At 36.4% G+C, this 15,409-nt stretch overlaps 1 protein-coding gene across 21 annotated transcripts in view; it reads left to right on the top strand.

Moving 5' to 3' along the window:
* The window catches only part of itpr1b (inositol 1,4,5-trisphosphate receptor, type 1b), a 163,794-nt gene that overhangs the window by 75,984 nt on the left and 72,401 nt on the right, over nucleotides 1–15,409 (top strand). For 13 of the 21 annotated variants that reach the window (XM_055183318.2, XM_055183309.2, XM_055183316.2 and 10 more), the window contains 3 exons: nucleotides 2,792–2,940; nucleotides 5,724–5,835; nucleotides 7,546–7,581. In XM_055183318.2, coding sequence (XP_055039293.2) covers nucleotides 2,792–2,940; nucleotides 5,724–5,835; nucleotides 7,546–7,581 — 297 coding nt within the window. The remainder of the gene's footprint in view (nucleotides 1–2,791; nucleotides 2,941–5,723; nucleotides 5,836–7,545; nucleotides 7,582–15,409) is intronic. The other 8 variants (XM_055183320.2, XM_055183317.2, XM_055183315.2 and 5 more) reach the window with 1 other exon arrangement.

The raw sequence follows: 15,409 nt of genomic DNA, 5'->3' as shown, positions 1-15,409 counted from the left end.
AATGCATTATTAAGATTTTTATGTGCCATAAAACACACAAATGGAATCACCGTATTTAGCATTAGGTGGTTCAACCAGCTTGCCCCAAATACTCCAGATGCATTGCAAAATATAAATCTTAGAAGGCGGGGGAGGAAAACAGGAAACTTGTTCCAGGAATTCACGTGAATTGTTATGGAGAAGTGAGTCAGGGTGAGCTGTCGTTCCTTGGAAATTTTGTCTGGTGGAGTCTGATAGCATTGGACTTTTGATACTGATCTAAGAACAGCTGTATCCTTAATACTGCATTAAGCAGAACAATAATCCTGTCCTGATAGTTTTTGATTTTGTTGACATAGTAAGAAAAGCTGACAGCTGCATTTCTTCACTAACTTTCACATGTCATTCAGAAGGCAGATTGGGGGTGTGGACAGAGGTCAATGTGTGGGGGTTGTCAGCATGTCTGGAGGGGTGAGTTAGCAAGTTGCGGTAAACCTTGGGTTCATCACATATGTCTCCACCCTTACGCAACAGTGGCGTTGACCCGGCAAGTGTTTGTGTGGCTCAGGTCTCTGTTATGTGCCTATAGACTCGCTGCATTCGATTTTAGAAAGGTCATGTTTTTAGTGACATGAAATGAAATGTCCTAAAAGCAGCTTTCCACACCTTCCAATAACAGGGTTGCCATGGGTCGTTGAAAGTTTGTGAATCTGGGGGAAATAATTCAAGGCCCTTATATACATACATAGATACAGGTCATTGAAAGTCCTTGAATCTATTTTATGCAAGAAGTTTTCTGGGAAAAAATCCATATAATTCCCTTTCAAAATCATGATCTAATTTCACCCGCTTTACAGCGTATCAGTCACACAAGATTCATTTTTAGGATGTGTAAGTAAATTAATAGTTAATTCTGGTGTTATTTGCAATGCTTATGTTTTAATCGGGCAGGATAATGGACTTTTAAAAAACCGTTAAGGTGTGTCTGCTGCATGTTAATGAGACGGGTATAAATAAAGTTTTTTTGACATGCAGCCACACGGTCAGCGTTATTTCTCTAAATAAGTTTAGGTAACTTGTACGTTTAGATAACATAAAACCAAATTATTGCATGCACATACTGTACAAAGCATGATTATTTATTTATATTTCAGAATGAGCACGTTTGTCATTAATAATATGCTGCGGTCGGCCGCTGATCTGATACTGTAATGAAGATGAATGTATAATAACTGATTAAAAAGCAAAATGTACAACTTTCAGTAAATAACTATGTACATGCTTAGGACGTTTGTGTTGTAATAATGTACAGGTTAACTTCAGATATAAAAACTGAGACTAGTAAAGTGATGTTTTATCATTAAAATCTGATAACGTCCATTGATTTATTTGAAATGTTTGGGTATACCAACATGGTGGCACGGTGGCTTCACAATTGTGACGTCTTGCGCAATCCAGTCATTTATATAGATCAGTGGTTTAAACCCAGGGATCACACATACTGATAAAATGTATACCTTGTAATGGCACTGTATGTTGCTTTTGACACATATTGCATTCTCAAACCTCAATTTACCCAAATTATGATAACTCAGTCATTTTTATTCACTTTTATCTTCCAAACTTGCATGACTTTTCCATTAAACACAAAGGAAGATATGAAGAGATCAGATGCAAAACCCACTGAGTGCATCTGACATGTTTTCTTGTAAATGAGCATTTTTTTATCAGGCTCTTATTTTTAGGTTCAGTAATTCCACTTTAATGGCAAAAAAATTATTATTAGTCAGTTATTGAAAGTGCCATATGTCACTTTAGTCATTTCATTAGTATTAAACAAATTTAACTGTCTTTCGCCACAAAACCCTCTAAGTACATGCAAGCTTTTTTGGCAAAAACCATTACTTCTAAAAAAATCACTTCTTTGGACAAGACATTTGCAAAATCAAGTTGCAACTAGAAGCATTGCAAATGATAAAAGTCAGAATTTAAAAACGAAGAAACTGTAAAATGTAGGATAATATCATACAAATTCTAGACTTTTTAGGCACATATGCTAAACTTTTTGCTTTAAATGCTTATATATGCGAATGTTGATTCATACCAAAATGCTTTTTTGCGTAGTTGTGTTTGAGACATGAAAACGTCTCGGGTTACGTACGTAACTGTTGTTTCTTGAGAAGGGAACAAGACACTGCGTCTCTCTTGCCATTCTTCCTGCATCCCTGTAACGCCGTCTTTGGCAATATTTCAGATAGCGATATACTTCCTGGCCCCAGCGTCTCCCTGTCTTTGTCGTTAAGCTTCACCATTGGTTGAATTTGATATACACATTCAGACGCATTTACTCCTGGAAGCGTCCCCAAAGTGTCACCGTAGTGACGCAGCGCGAGTTCCCTCGAAAGGGAACTGTAAGAATGTATCTTAAAAGGTAACCTTGCTCTCACTTGAAATGTGTCTCCACATTTAATTCTTGAATTTGAGGGTATTGGACCTGGAAAGTCCTTAAAGGTCCTTGAATTTGATTTTAACTAAGGTGTGGGTACCCTGAATAAACAATCACCCCCATAAGTATTTTTGTTAAAATAATAAATAATTTAACTGATACTTTTTGTTTAATTTTTGTAACAAGCAGGTCATAAGAGCATCATGTATGGCTCAAACTATAGTCAACCCAAACTGTTCAACCATGCAACTGGTCCACTGTGTTATATTAATGCTGTCACTACCATGTGATAATAGTTTATTTATTTGCAGTTGACTCCAAAGCTCTGACTTTGTTGTGCTATGCTGTACTGTCTGTGTTTGATAGGACATTGTGTCAGCTCTGGAGGATCGGTTGCGACCGCTGGTTCAGGCTGAACTTTCCGTATTGGTGGATGTTCTGCACCGGCCCGAACTCCTGTTTCCGGAAAACACAGATGCACGACGGAAATGTGAGAGCGGAGGATTCATCTCCAAGTGGGTTTATATTCTTAACAATGCTCCGATATACCTCGATTGTATTTACTGTGCTGTGATATCATTCAATCATGTGTGACCTAGTGCAGAAGAGATGTATGTTGATACCGTATGCTTTTTGTGTTTCTTTTACGCAGTGTTTGTTTGCTTCAGTCATGTAGCCGGTGATCAAAGATCTCTTTTGACCTGATAATCGTTTGGTTTCCTGTCATGATCTTTAACTATTAAACCACACTACCACAGATCTACTTCTAAGTAGTCACGTACTTTGGTGTCCCAACTGAGCTTGCTGACAGAGTAATATTAGACTACTGTGTATTTCAATGTGTTGTTTGATTTAGAAATTTCATTCGCTGTATATTTGAATCGTTTTTATATACTGTATGCTCCTGTGTAGCTCAGTGGTAGAGCATTGCGTTAGCAGTGCAAAAGGTAATGGGTTTAAACCCAGGAAACACACATACTGATAAAATGTATACCTTGTAATGGCACTGTATGTTGCTTTTGACATATATTGCATTCCAAACCATAATTCACCCAAATTATGATAACTCAGTCATTTTTATTCACTTTTATGTTCCAAACTTGCATGACTTTTCCATTAAACACAAAGGAAGATATGAAGAGATCAGATGCATAACCCACTGGGTGCATCTGACATGTTTTCTTGTAAATGAGCATTTTTTTTATCAGGCTCTTATTTTTAGGTTCAGTAATTCCACTTTAATGGCAATTAAATTATTATTAGTCAGTTATTGAAAGTGTCAAATGTCACTTTAGTCATTTCATTAGTATTAAACAAATTTGACTGTCTTTCGCCACAAAACCCTCTAAGGGCATGCAAGCTTTTTGGAAAAACTTAAAAAAAAAAATCCACTTCTTTGTACAAGACATACTAAACAGATGCAAAAACAAGGTGCAACTACAAACATCGCAAATGACGAAAGTCAAAATGTAAAAAATGAAGAAACTGAAGCACACATTATGGGGCGCTGTGATGCATTGGCACTCACATTTGTGTTGTATTCAAGTCCAAGTACACACAAGTGAGACAAGTTTGAATGTAATCCATGACATTTAACAGATTCTGCCTATAAAACCGGTATTTCTGAATTGCCTGATGCCAGGACTAAGTGGATTGAAGTGAAATTATTTGATGAACGACGCATAATACATGCCAAGGGCATTCACTTATTATCATTATCTCATTTTTGACAGAGGTGGCATTAAAGGCGGGGTGCATGATTTTTGAAAAAAAAAACACTTTGGAAAAGAGAGTCGGGCCGAGTACCGAAACACACTTATAGTCAATCAGCAGTAAGGGGCATGTCTACTAACCGACATTGTTGCCTGGGTTGCGTATGTATGGAAATAAAATAAAATATAAAATAAATAAAATAAAATATAAAATAAATGAAATAAAATAAAATATAAAATAAATAAAATATAAAATAAATAAAATAAAATATAAAATAAATAAAATAAAATATAAAATAAATAAAATAAAATATAAAATAAATAAAATAAAATAAAGAAATTATTAAAAGAACAAAAGTATAGCCAGAATTGCCAGCTTTATCTTTTAAATGTAGAAGAAACAAAGAGGTTATGATTTATTAACATAGAAATCTCTTATGGACGTGTAGCCATGTCACAGGGATTGTTGGATTTATTAAAGCATTTTTAAAATATTTAATGAAAGCTGCTACTTCACATATTATTTGCATAGCATTATCATAATATGCAGTATATTAATATTGGGAGAAAGCTGTTATATGTGAAATCAGATAATGTGCACCCATATATGGCCAAAACTGAAAGATCCTCATTTCATAACACATCTGCTACAATTCGACTCTGAGATTGGTAGTAGAATCAGGCTTCTCCTTTCAATGCATCGAACCTTCGCCTATTCGGGGTCACCCCTAGATTAAACACTAAAAAATGCTGGGGTTTCTGTAAACCCAGCTGTTGGGTTAAATTAACCCAGTAAATGTTTATATGTGACCCCACAATAGACAAGGCAAGAGAGTAGAGTAGAGTAGAAATCCTTGCAATATACAAAGAGCACTCTGAACATTTTGCAACATATCTTGTCATATCATTTTAATAGTGAAGAGAAGGGATTTCATGAAAATGACTAAATAATGTCAAAATGCTCATTTTTTGCTAACCTAGCCTTTTAAGCCACTGTATGAGGGAGATACCATCACATTTCCTGCCAACATTGCAATCAAAATGAGATCTCTTTGTCAAGGCATCTGTCCTTGTGCCATAAGACACTCAAGGCAGTTTGTAAGAGCTACATGAATTAGGTGTGTGTTTTTTCAGCCGTCTGTGTCTGTTTGCGTAAAGTCTGGGTTGTTGTATGAGTAATCGTCGTCAGGTGTCTGATTAGCTGATGTAGAAAAAAGGTTAAGTTACAATTTGAGCTTCCTTTGTCATTGCATGACTGAATCGACCACATATTGTATCTACAGTTTACATCAATTCAGTTCTATTAATCCGCTTCTCTTTGATCAAGTCAAAACTGTGTAGTTTTATCATTACACAATCACCATTGACATTTAGTCATTTTAGTCATGTAGTAGGTGATTTTTGGATAAACCCTTGAAGAGATATAAGCCTACAACCTTTATCAGCCCAATTTTTTATAGGTGAAATATTGGCATGCAAGAGGACTGAAAATAAAGGGTTTCTCAAAAACTGCCTTTCTGCATAACTACTACACCACTCGTCCTTAGTTATTATGATTAAAACATCCCTGTGCATTTCTCTTTCAGATTAATAAAACACACCAAACAGCTTTTAGAAGAGAACGAGGAGCGCTTGTGCATAAAGGTCCTGCAGACACTTCGAGAAATGATGACCAAAGACCGCGGCTATGGGGATAAGGTAACATGGCTACTGAGCTCACTAAATGCATTGTAAATGACCTTCTGAATATCTCACTACAGAACTAGCTATTAAAGTCAGTTATTAAGTTTTGATGAAATTACATGAATCCCTCGGTATGTGTTATATTTACCATATGACCCATAAAATCCCAAAACGGGACCCACAGGATTCACCAGAAATGCCACTCAAAGTCTTTTTCAAAGCTGACATGTGGTTTATAAGTCTGTATTGTTTAATACACATTAGCACACACAGACTCGAACACACACACATCTGGTCATGAGTCATATCTTCCTGACACCTGCACGTTTGAGTTTGTAGGTTATCACTGCATTCAGAAATAAAAGCCTCACTCCATTTGTAATGCTTAACCAGCATGTACTAAATAAATTAACATCACTACCATATTTAAACATCCAATTAACGTAGCGTTAGCTGTAAAACTTCTGCTTTTAAACTAAACAACAGGTCTTGGTTGCATTGCAACTTTGGGGTTTTCTTCAATTCTGGGCTCTTTTGTGTGAAGTAGGGGTTTATTTTTATTTAAACAGATTTCTTTTTTTCACATTTTATTATGCATTATATTGAAAACATTTTACTAGGGATGCTCCGATCGATCGGATATGTGTGTTTTCTATGAGGTTAGTTCCTAACTGCGTGACGCATCTTCACATTCCCATCAAACAGCGTATACAACACATATGTATCGCATATAATTGCATCCTCATGCCGAACGTTTATTATTTGCATGCGTTTTAAAGTTTTGAGCGTTTAAACTTTCATTTTCCTCACAGCTGCTCTCGTCCGCGTACATCCGGCGCGCGCACACACAGAAGCCTGTCATCAGTTCACGTGAACAGAGCGATCTCTGTCAAGTCTTAAAGCTACAGTAACCTAATTCATCTCTCAATGAAATCACTTTCTGCTCTTGACTAAATAACTGTTATACTTCATACGAATGCGTGTATATTTAATTCATGAAAAGACTTTGAAGTGTTTTATTTTCATTACTTTTAACAGACATAAGACTTTTTAAAGGCATATTAAATTTTTCTTTGCAGAAGAAATATTTGTTGTGCTACTTTATTTGATTCTCTATTAAAACAATAATATACCTAAATACTGCACGTAATATAACAAAGGCAACATCTGTGCTATTACTTTATCTAGAAAAAATGTTAACAGTTACAGTCATCAAAGAGCTCAAATATCAGCTGAAAAATCGGTATCAGCATTGGTATCGGCCGATCACGAAGACAACAAAGCGGTGATCGGAATCGGCCTGCAAAAATCCTGATCGGAGCACCCCTACATTTTACCATTCCTTCATTATTAAATTGTGCCCACTTTTTAAATGCATTTAATTTTTAGATGTTATAGTTGTACCCTGTCCTATTCTCTAGGATTTATATACAAGGTGTGATTTGCTGGGGGGTTGGGGGTGGACTATCCCCCCTTCGGTCTTTATATCCCTGCATCTGGTTAATTTTTTATCTCCAATAGATTTTTATTATTTATTTTATTTTATTACAAGGCCTAAAGTGCTTATAATTGAAGAAACAACCCAACATCTTATGGTTTTATAGATTGCGACGAGTGCTTCTAAACAATGCTAATAATACATCTGCGACTAACTGTTTGGCATTGGTTTTAGCGTAACCGGTCACTTCCCTCACAACACTAACTCTGTATGCTCTTCTTTTCCAGTTAATTGCCTTTGATGATGAGCTGGATGTTGCTGAGGTTGTTTCATTTATTTTGGTTTTCAGTTTTGGGCTGTGTAGTTTGGCTTCCCGCTCGCGTGCTTCTGTAGTCGCCCTACTTAATACCCGTTTTCTGTCCAAGCTTTTTCTGTCAATGTGACTTCACCACAAACCGACAGTCTTGTTTTTCTGTCCGTGTGTCGAGGTCGATCTCACCTGATAGTTTCAGTTTGTGATAATATGTGTGTGTGCTCACGTGTTTCACCACTAGCCTTGTTATAGAGAGTGTGTATGTGTTGGCTCACAAACTTGTGTGTAAATGAATCAAGCCACCGTCTTTGTTCACGATTCCTTTGTGTAATTCAAGTTATTTACTTTTTTGCTGGAGAGATATGAACAACAGTATCTCGTTTACACAATATTACAGCATCTTTTCCCAGTTGTGCTTTGAAAAGCATTTTTCATGTTATTCTCTAAAGAAAAAACTGCCTCAGCCCATCAGATTTTATGGTCGTAGCACAGTTGCAGGAGTAATTCCAGTCAAACACCCAACACTCTTAAAATGTAAGGTTCCTAAAAGAATCTTTGTTTGGTTATGCGGTTCCATAAAGATCCTTTAACATCCACATTTAATTTTAAAGGTTCTTTGGGGAACCAAACATAAAAGTGCTTCACGATATCATAGAAAAACCTTTTTTTGCGGTATGGTTTCATAGAAACCTTTAACATCCTTTCTGTTTTACAAAAGGTTCATCTTTAGATTATAAAAAGGTATTGGTTCTTCTAAGAACCTTTGAGGATCCAAAAATGGTTCTTCTATGGCATTGCTGTGAAGAACCTCTTAACTTTTTTGCCGCCAGCATTTTTCATGATTATCACAAAAGTTTATGCCTTCCAGCAAATCTTCTACTTTATAAACTTACAATATATCAAATGAAAGAACAGCCCCTTCATCATTTCACATTTCATCATTCCTTCATTAGTTCTTAAAGGGCCGGTGAATTTGTCGATTTTATTGTTTTATACTGTTGTCTGAGGTCTACTTATGATGTTCACGTGGTTTTTACATTCAAAAACATCAAAAGCAATAAGTAACAGGCTATTTTGTAACATGGATTAGTGGCTCTCTGGAGAAAAGCTTCGTTTGAAGGGGCGGGCCGCACTTAAGACCTGGACGTAAACGCCCACTGCTATGATTGGACAGCTTCATTACCCGTCATTACATGTGGGGAAATGTTTTAAAAACATTAATGTGTAAAAATAGCAGCCGAACACACATATGTTTGGACCACAAAAGATTCTGGGTGCTAAAGATGATACACATAAATGACAATACGTATAGTAAAGTAGAAAAAAAATTTAAACTCGACGTGACTAAATTACCGTATACAACACAGTAAGCGCGCATCAGAATCTAAACCGTGGCTGATAAGTCCTTATCAGTAACTTTTTATATTTCTATTGTGCTTGTGAGGTTGCTCTGACATACACGTAACGTTACATACCACAGTTATATGATAAAAAAGCTTTGTTGGGTGTTTGACCTTTCAAACGCAACTCGCCTAAAATACCGTATACAACACAGTAAGCGGGCATCAGAATCTAAACTGCGGCTGATAAATTGTATATTTCTACCGTTAAATTACAGTCGTGTTGTTAAGTGTTGTACCTTTATTAATCGTTTAATGTTTTTAGTACATTAAAACAGTCAAACATACGTGTTTAGACACGGATGTTACAACAGACATATCAAGCGATCTCTTCTAACAAAGCAATAGTGAAACGCAGTAACTTAAATAAACTTACTGTGTATACTGCTGTGTCATTTTTGTCAGATCCAATATTAGTGGTGTTTTTAATCACAGTCTCTCTGCAAATCCAGCATCGACTTCTTTACAAATGAATCCGTGTACACAAAGTAAACTAACGCGAGCTGGAACTTCTTCAAAAGCAAACTTTATCCACGCATTTCTAATGTTGAGCCTCCGTTATCCAGCGTCTGTGTTCTTCCTTCCACAACCGAAAATGCATTTCCATGGTTAGTTCATATCACCGTTTTATTTTTATTTTCATTTTACTTTTTGTGTCCATTGTTTATTTTAAATGTGTGTAGTGTGTAGATGTAATTATGTAATGTAGTAAATGTATTGTCACATGAAAAGTTTATAGGACCCCAGGAAGAATAGCTTTTAGCTTATGCTGAAGCTAATGGGGATCCAAATAAAAACAAACAAACAAACAAACAAACCGCGTCATAATAAAAGTCTCTCAGAAAAATGTATTGAAAAGTCATTTTGGTTACATTTGGCAATCTTTAAAGACATGTTTATTGATTGTTGAGACACACGTGTGTCACGCGAAGCTGTGGGAGGGGCTACAAAAGTGGTCCTTGTATTTGGCTATGGGAAGGTGCTTCAATTCTACTTTGACGTCATATTTTTTCGAATTCCACACTTGGTCGTTATACTGGCTTGGCGCCAAAAACTGTTATATTTCAGTAGCACGGACGTTTTCAGTTCTGAAACTTGCAGGATGTTCATTTAAGTATGATGACCTCTTATATGACGACATTATCAAGTTAAAATTGAGTATTTGATTCACCGCTCCTTTAAATATGGGTAGGTTTCTTCAAAAACACAAAATTTTGAGGAAAATAAGGAAGAAAATAATGGAGATAATTACATTTTTGTGAAGGACTTTTGATAGAGATCCCATTCAGCGTGATCCCCAAAACATACACTAAGTTCTTACTCTTACACGTGAGGCGTTACTTCCGGGTTGCATAAGTTGCGAAAGAGCGCCAATAATAATAGCGTTATTGCGGGAATAGGGGAAAGCGTTTCCTCATAATTGACGATTTAAGTCGTCAATGGCGGCGAAAGAGTTGGGCACCTTTAATTTTTAAGAGTGTAGCAAAACTGGTCCAGGTATGTTGTAAGATTTTGGCTTATTCGGTATGATGGAAGAAGTCTAAGTTCATTTGCTTGTGGCCTGTGATTGTAGGCTGTGGTGGATCTTCTTGTGTTTTGTGTAACCCTTTGGATTTTGTTATCAGATCCACCATGAAACCGCATCTTCAGATATCAGTGCACTAATGTTTAGATGGGATTTCAGTCTGAACTTGCCATTTTATTTTTAGAAAGTTTGATAAGAATCGAGTGTAAAAGCTTGTACTGTACTTTATCTAGATGTACATTCCCTTAAGGCAATTCCAGTGCTTGTAATGCAGCACAAAGGATGCTGTTAAAGTTGCATTAGGATTTAGATTTTAGGCTGTTGTTGTTGTCAGGATGCAACAAAAATTGATGGAGATGAATTCAATTTCCTTTGAGATTTCTTTGCATTAACTCGCAAATAATGACTTTGTACATTTGAATTTGTGTGAACTGTATGTGCTTGCATTGTATAGACGGTTTCAGCTGTAACAACATAAAAAAGCGGCTTTTGTGGTCAACACGTAACTTCCGGTAAACTCCACTAATAATAAATAACAACAAAGTCCTTTTAAAGTAGTTTATTTATATAACAAGCAAAAACAACAACACATAGATTACCTAGGAAACCAAAACATTTGTTATTTTCAATGAGGTATTTGTTCAAGATTTCAGTTTAGCAACTAGTCAGACCATTAAAAAACTGAAACCGGAAGTAAGGTTCTGACCAGACACTTAACTGTGACAACGCACGAGTGTCTGATGAAACATGTGTGTGTGCGTGCGTGTGTGTGTGTGTGTGTGCGTGCATGTGTGTGTGTGTGTGTGTGTGTTTGTGTGTGTGTCAGTTTAACCTTTGCCTTTTGCCTCATGCCTTATGACTATGCGTGACGTTGAAGGGTGTGAGTTTGTGGGAAGTTTTTGGTTGTAAATTAAGGTCAACACAAACATGTCACTAACAGGATGAACTCATAGCTTTTTACATTTACATCAGCCTTAATGATGAACAGTTGAGTTCATCAATGCTAAAAATAAATGGTAACATGACCACTCACGCGAGTTATCGCTTGTTTAAAGAAATATTCTAGGTTGACTACAGGTTAGTGTAGATATAATAGTGATTTTAGGTTTTAGTTAATGTATTTTATATTTAGATAAAATAATATTTTGTAATGCAACTGTGTACACTGTAAGACATTGATAGCAGACAAATAAAAAGCAATAAACTCAAATTATGAAGTGATTATTTGTGACCCTGTGTGTGAAAACCCAGCTAAAGTAATTTTTTGTCATTTACTGTTTTCTACATTGTATAATGTAAAGAACAAAAATATAACCTTGATATCTTTAGATTATGTTTGAAATCGTTGTAAAATCAATGAATGAAATCAAACTTCCTAATCTTATAGATTATGAGACTTTATCTTGGATTTCACAAAGGTTCACATTTAATAAAAGTCACAGGGCTAAAAGTTCTTGTTGAAAGAGATGAAAAACAACCCAACGTGTTTGGTTTTGTACTGTAGATGTGCTCTCAACCACAGAATGTAAATACAATGATGTTGATAATGTAGAATCAGATGTTCATGCTTTGAAAGGCCTGTTTAAATAATAATTTTAAAGGAATAATTCATGTAAGAGCTTTAACAAAAGTGCAAGTTTCACATTACTGCTCTTAAAGTGATGAGTCAAAAAGATTTTCTGTGATAATTGACTTGACGACACAAGTGCATATAGTTACATGTAAAGGTCACGTATGACATGGTGTATGAGTGGTCTTGTTACCCTACGTGATGAAACTTCTATAATTAATATATTCTCTATTCACTATATATCTAAAAAGCAATAAGCCCCAAGAAGCAGTGGGTTAAAGTGCATTTTATAACAGTTGGTGTTATAATAAAGGTGTTGTTAGGCACGATGCAAAGCTTATTGCTTTTATAAAATGGCTACTTCATAGCAGGGTTTCATAAAATAAAACACAGCAAATAAGTTGTAATTATATTAGTACAAATATTACTCTTCCACCAAACAAAGTAGTTCCTCAGAATCAAGTGTGGCTGCAATAGAGCGGTTTCCAAGAAACATAGACGCAGCAAAGACACAATGAAAATATGATTAAAGACTGTGGTGTTTATTTTCATAAATTAACATTCCATAAATTGACTTTTCCATGTTCACTCCATTAATTTCAGCGTGTCTTGTTTTTGGTCATTTTCTTTTTCTCTGTCCTATCCATCTCTTCCCACCACACAAAGCCCAACTAATAAATAAAAATGTACAACAATGTCTGACATTTTTACATTATCTTCCTCTACAGTACTTAACAACAATACTTAAAGGAATAGTCTACTCATTTTCAATATTAAAATATGTTATTACCTTAACTAAGAATTGTTGATACATCCCTCTATCATCTGTGTGCGTGCACGTAAGCGCTGGAGCGCGCTGCTACACTTCGATAGCATTTAGCTTAGCCCCATTCATTCAATTGTACCATTCAGAGATAAAGTTAGAAGTGACCAAACACATCAACGTTTTTCCTATTTAAGACGAGTAGTTATACGATCAAGTTTGGTGGTACAAAATAAAACGTAGCGCTTTTCTAAGCGGATTTAAAAGAGGAACTATAATTTATGGCGTAATAGCACTTTTGGGAGTACTTCGACTCGGTACAGTAACACCCTCCCTCTCCCATTATGAGAGTGAGAAGGGGAGCGGACTTTTCAGGCGAGTCGAAGTACTCCCAAAAGTGCTATTACGCCATAAAATATAGTTCCTCTTTTAAATCCGCTTAGAAAAGCGCTACGTTTTATTTTGTACCACCAAACTTGCTCGTATAACTACTCGTCTTAAATAGGAAAAACGTTGATGTGTTTGGTCACTTCTAACTTTATCTCTAAATGGTACAATTGAATGATTGGGTCTAAGCTAAATGCTATCGAATCGTCGCAGCGCGCTCCAGCGCTTACATGCACGCACACAGATGATAGAGGGATGTATCAACAATTCTTAGTTAAGGTAATAACATATTTTAATTTTGAAAATGAGTAGACTATTCCTTTAAGCAAAGGGTTTCTGGGGTATTTTATCGCAGCTTAGAACGCGTTTCAACCAATCAGAATGAAGGACCAGAACTGCCTGTTTTATGACTGTTTTGTCCTATTGGTTATTTAGGCCCCATTGACTGTTAAAGGGACACTTCACTTTTTGGAAGGTGTGCTCATTTTTCAGCTCCCATAGAGTTGATTTTTACCATTTTGGAATCCATTCAGCTGATTTCCGTGGGGTACCACTTTTAGCATACACGTAGCTTAGCATAATCCATTGAATCCGATTAGACCATTAGCATTGTGAGTTTCGGTATTTTTCCTATTTAAAACTTGACACTTCTGTAGTTACATTGTATACTAAAACCGATGGAAAATTAAAAGTTGCTATTTTCTTGACTGATGTGACTGGAAACTATACTCTCATTCCTGTATGATGGTCGGGGACTTTTCTGCTGTAGTGATGTTGCGCAGTGCCCGAAAGTGGTCCCTGCTATTGAAAGTTACCAAGGGGACTACTTTCAGGCGCTGCATAATATCATTGCGCCACCTTCAGCCATGGTACGGCAGCAAAGTCCTTGATTGTTGCGCCAAAGTGAGAGTATAGTTCCTAGCCATATCTGCCTGGAAGGTCACGGCTCTTAATTTTCCATCGGTCTTCGTACGCGATGTGGCTACTGGGGTCAAGTTTTGAATTGGAAAAAATATCGAAACTCTTTGGAGTATTTTTTTAGCGCAATGCTAATGGTCTAATCAGATTCAATGGATTATGCTAAGCTATGCAAAAAGTGGTACTCCCAGATCTCGAGATCGGCTGAATGGATTCCAAAACGGTAAAAATCAAATGTTTAACTCTAGGGAAGCTGGAAAATTAGCATATTTTCAAAAAAAGTGGAGTGTCTCTTTAATATTTAAAGGAATAGTTCACCCAAAAATGTAAATTCTGCCAAGTTCTTCTAAACACATGACTTTCTTCAAGGATAACACCAAAGGATAAAGTTTGCATATTTTTCACTCTGTTCTTTGTATCATATTCAGTTATGATACTGGCAAGAACCAATGATATTTTAAACGTCACTGACGTCAAACCAGTTTGTGATTTTCGAGCTGCAGCAGATGGAAAAATGATCATATTCTAATTTTCTTGCACTTGTTTTTGGAGTCTGACAGCCTGTGGTTTTCATCCAATGCACGGAAAGAACAGTTTAAAGAATTCTTTACATTTTTTATTTTTGTGTTCCTCAGAAGAAAATCTTACTAGTTTGGGATAATATATATTTGTTACATTATTACATTAACATAATTTAAATCTGTAACTTGCTCATGTGTATCAGTTAAGAGCAAATAGATGCTGAATCTGAGCTCTTCCTTGACAGCAGGTTGGTGACGTCTTTGTTTTTACTGTAAAGTGACTCCCTACTTGTTTCTTAGCTGGATCCTCAAAACATAACCACACGTTTAACCAGATCACATGTTGACCTTAAAGAGTGCCGTGAAGCTCAGCTCTCCTCCACTGCACATGTAAAGACAGACCATCTCTGGTCCTGTACTCACATAACACTCTCCGTTTCTGTCTCTCTTTCTCTATAATTCTCTATATTATATAAGAGGATGTCTCTCCCATCAGTATAACAGGACTGTGTTTAAGTGGCTTGGCTGCAGTCTGATCATGCTTGTGTGATGTAACAGGGATGGGGGGTATTATGGCTTTAGGTTGATGCTGTGGCTGTGCGCTACTGAATGAGGAAGGTTATGTAATGGCAATGTATTCACTACAGGAGAGAAAGGGAATGTATGCGCGTGCACGTACTCAAGGGAGCGCATGCGGTTATGCACGTGTCCTTCAGTGACCTGTGCCAGACGATCACGGTTATACACCGTCTCT

This window comes from Misgurnus anguillicaudatus, chromosome 14, assembly GCF_027580225.2.
Source record: "Misgurnus anguillicaudatus chromosome 14, ASM2758022v2, whole genome shotgun sequence".
In the NCBI taxonomy this organism is placed as follows: domain Eukaryota; kingdom Metazoa; phylum Chordata; class Actinopteri; order Cypriniformes; family Cobitidae; genus Misgurnus; species Misgurnus anguillicaudatus.
Note: the sequence above shows the minus strand (reverse complement) of the source record. Positions and strands in the feature narration are given on the sequence as shown.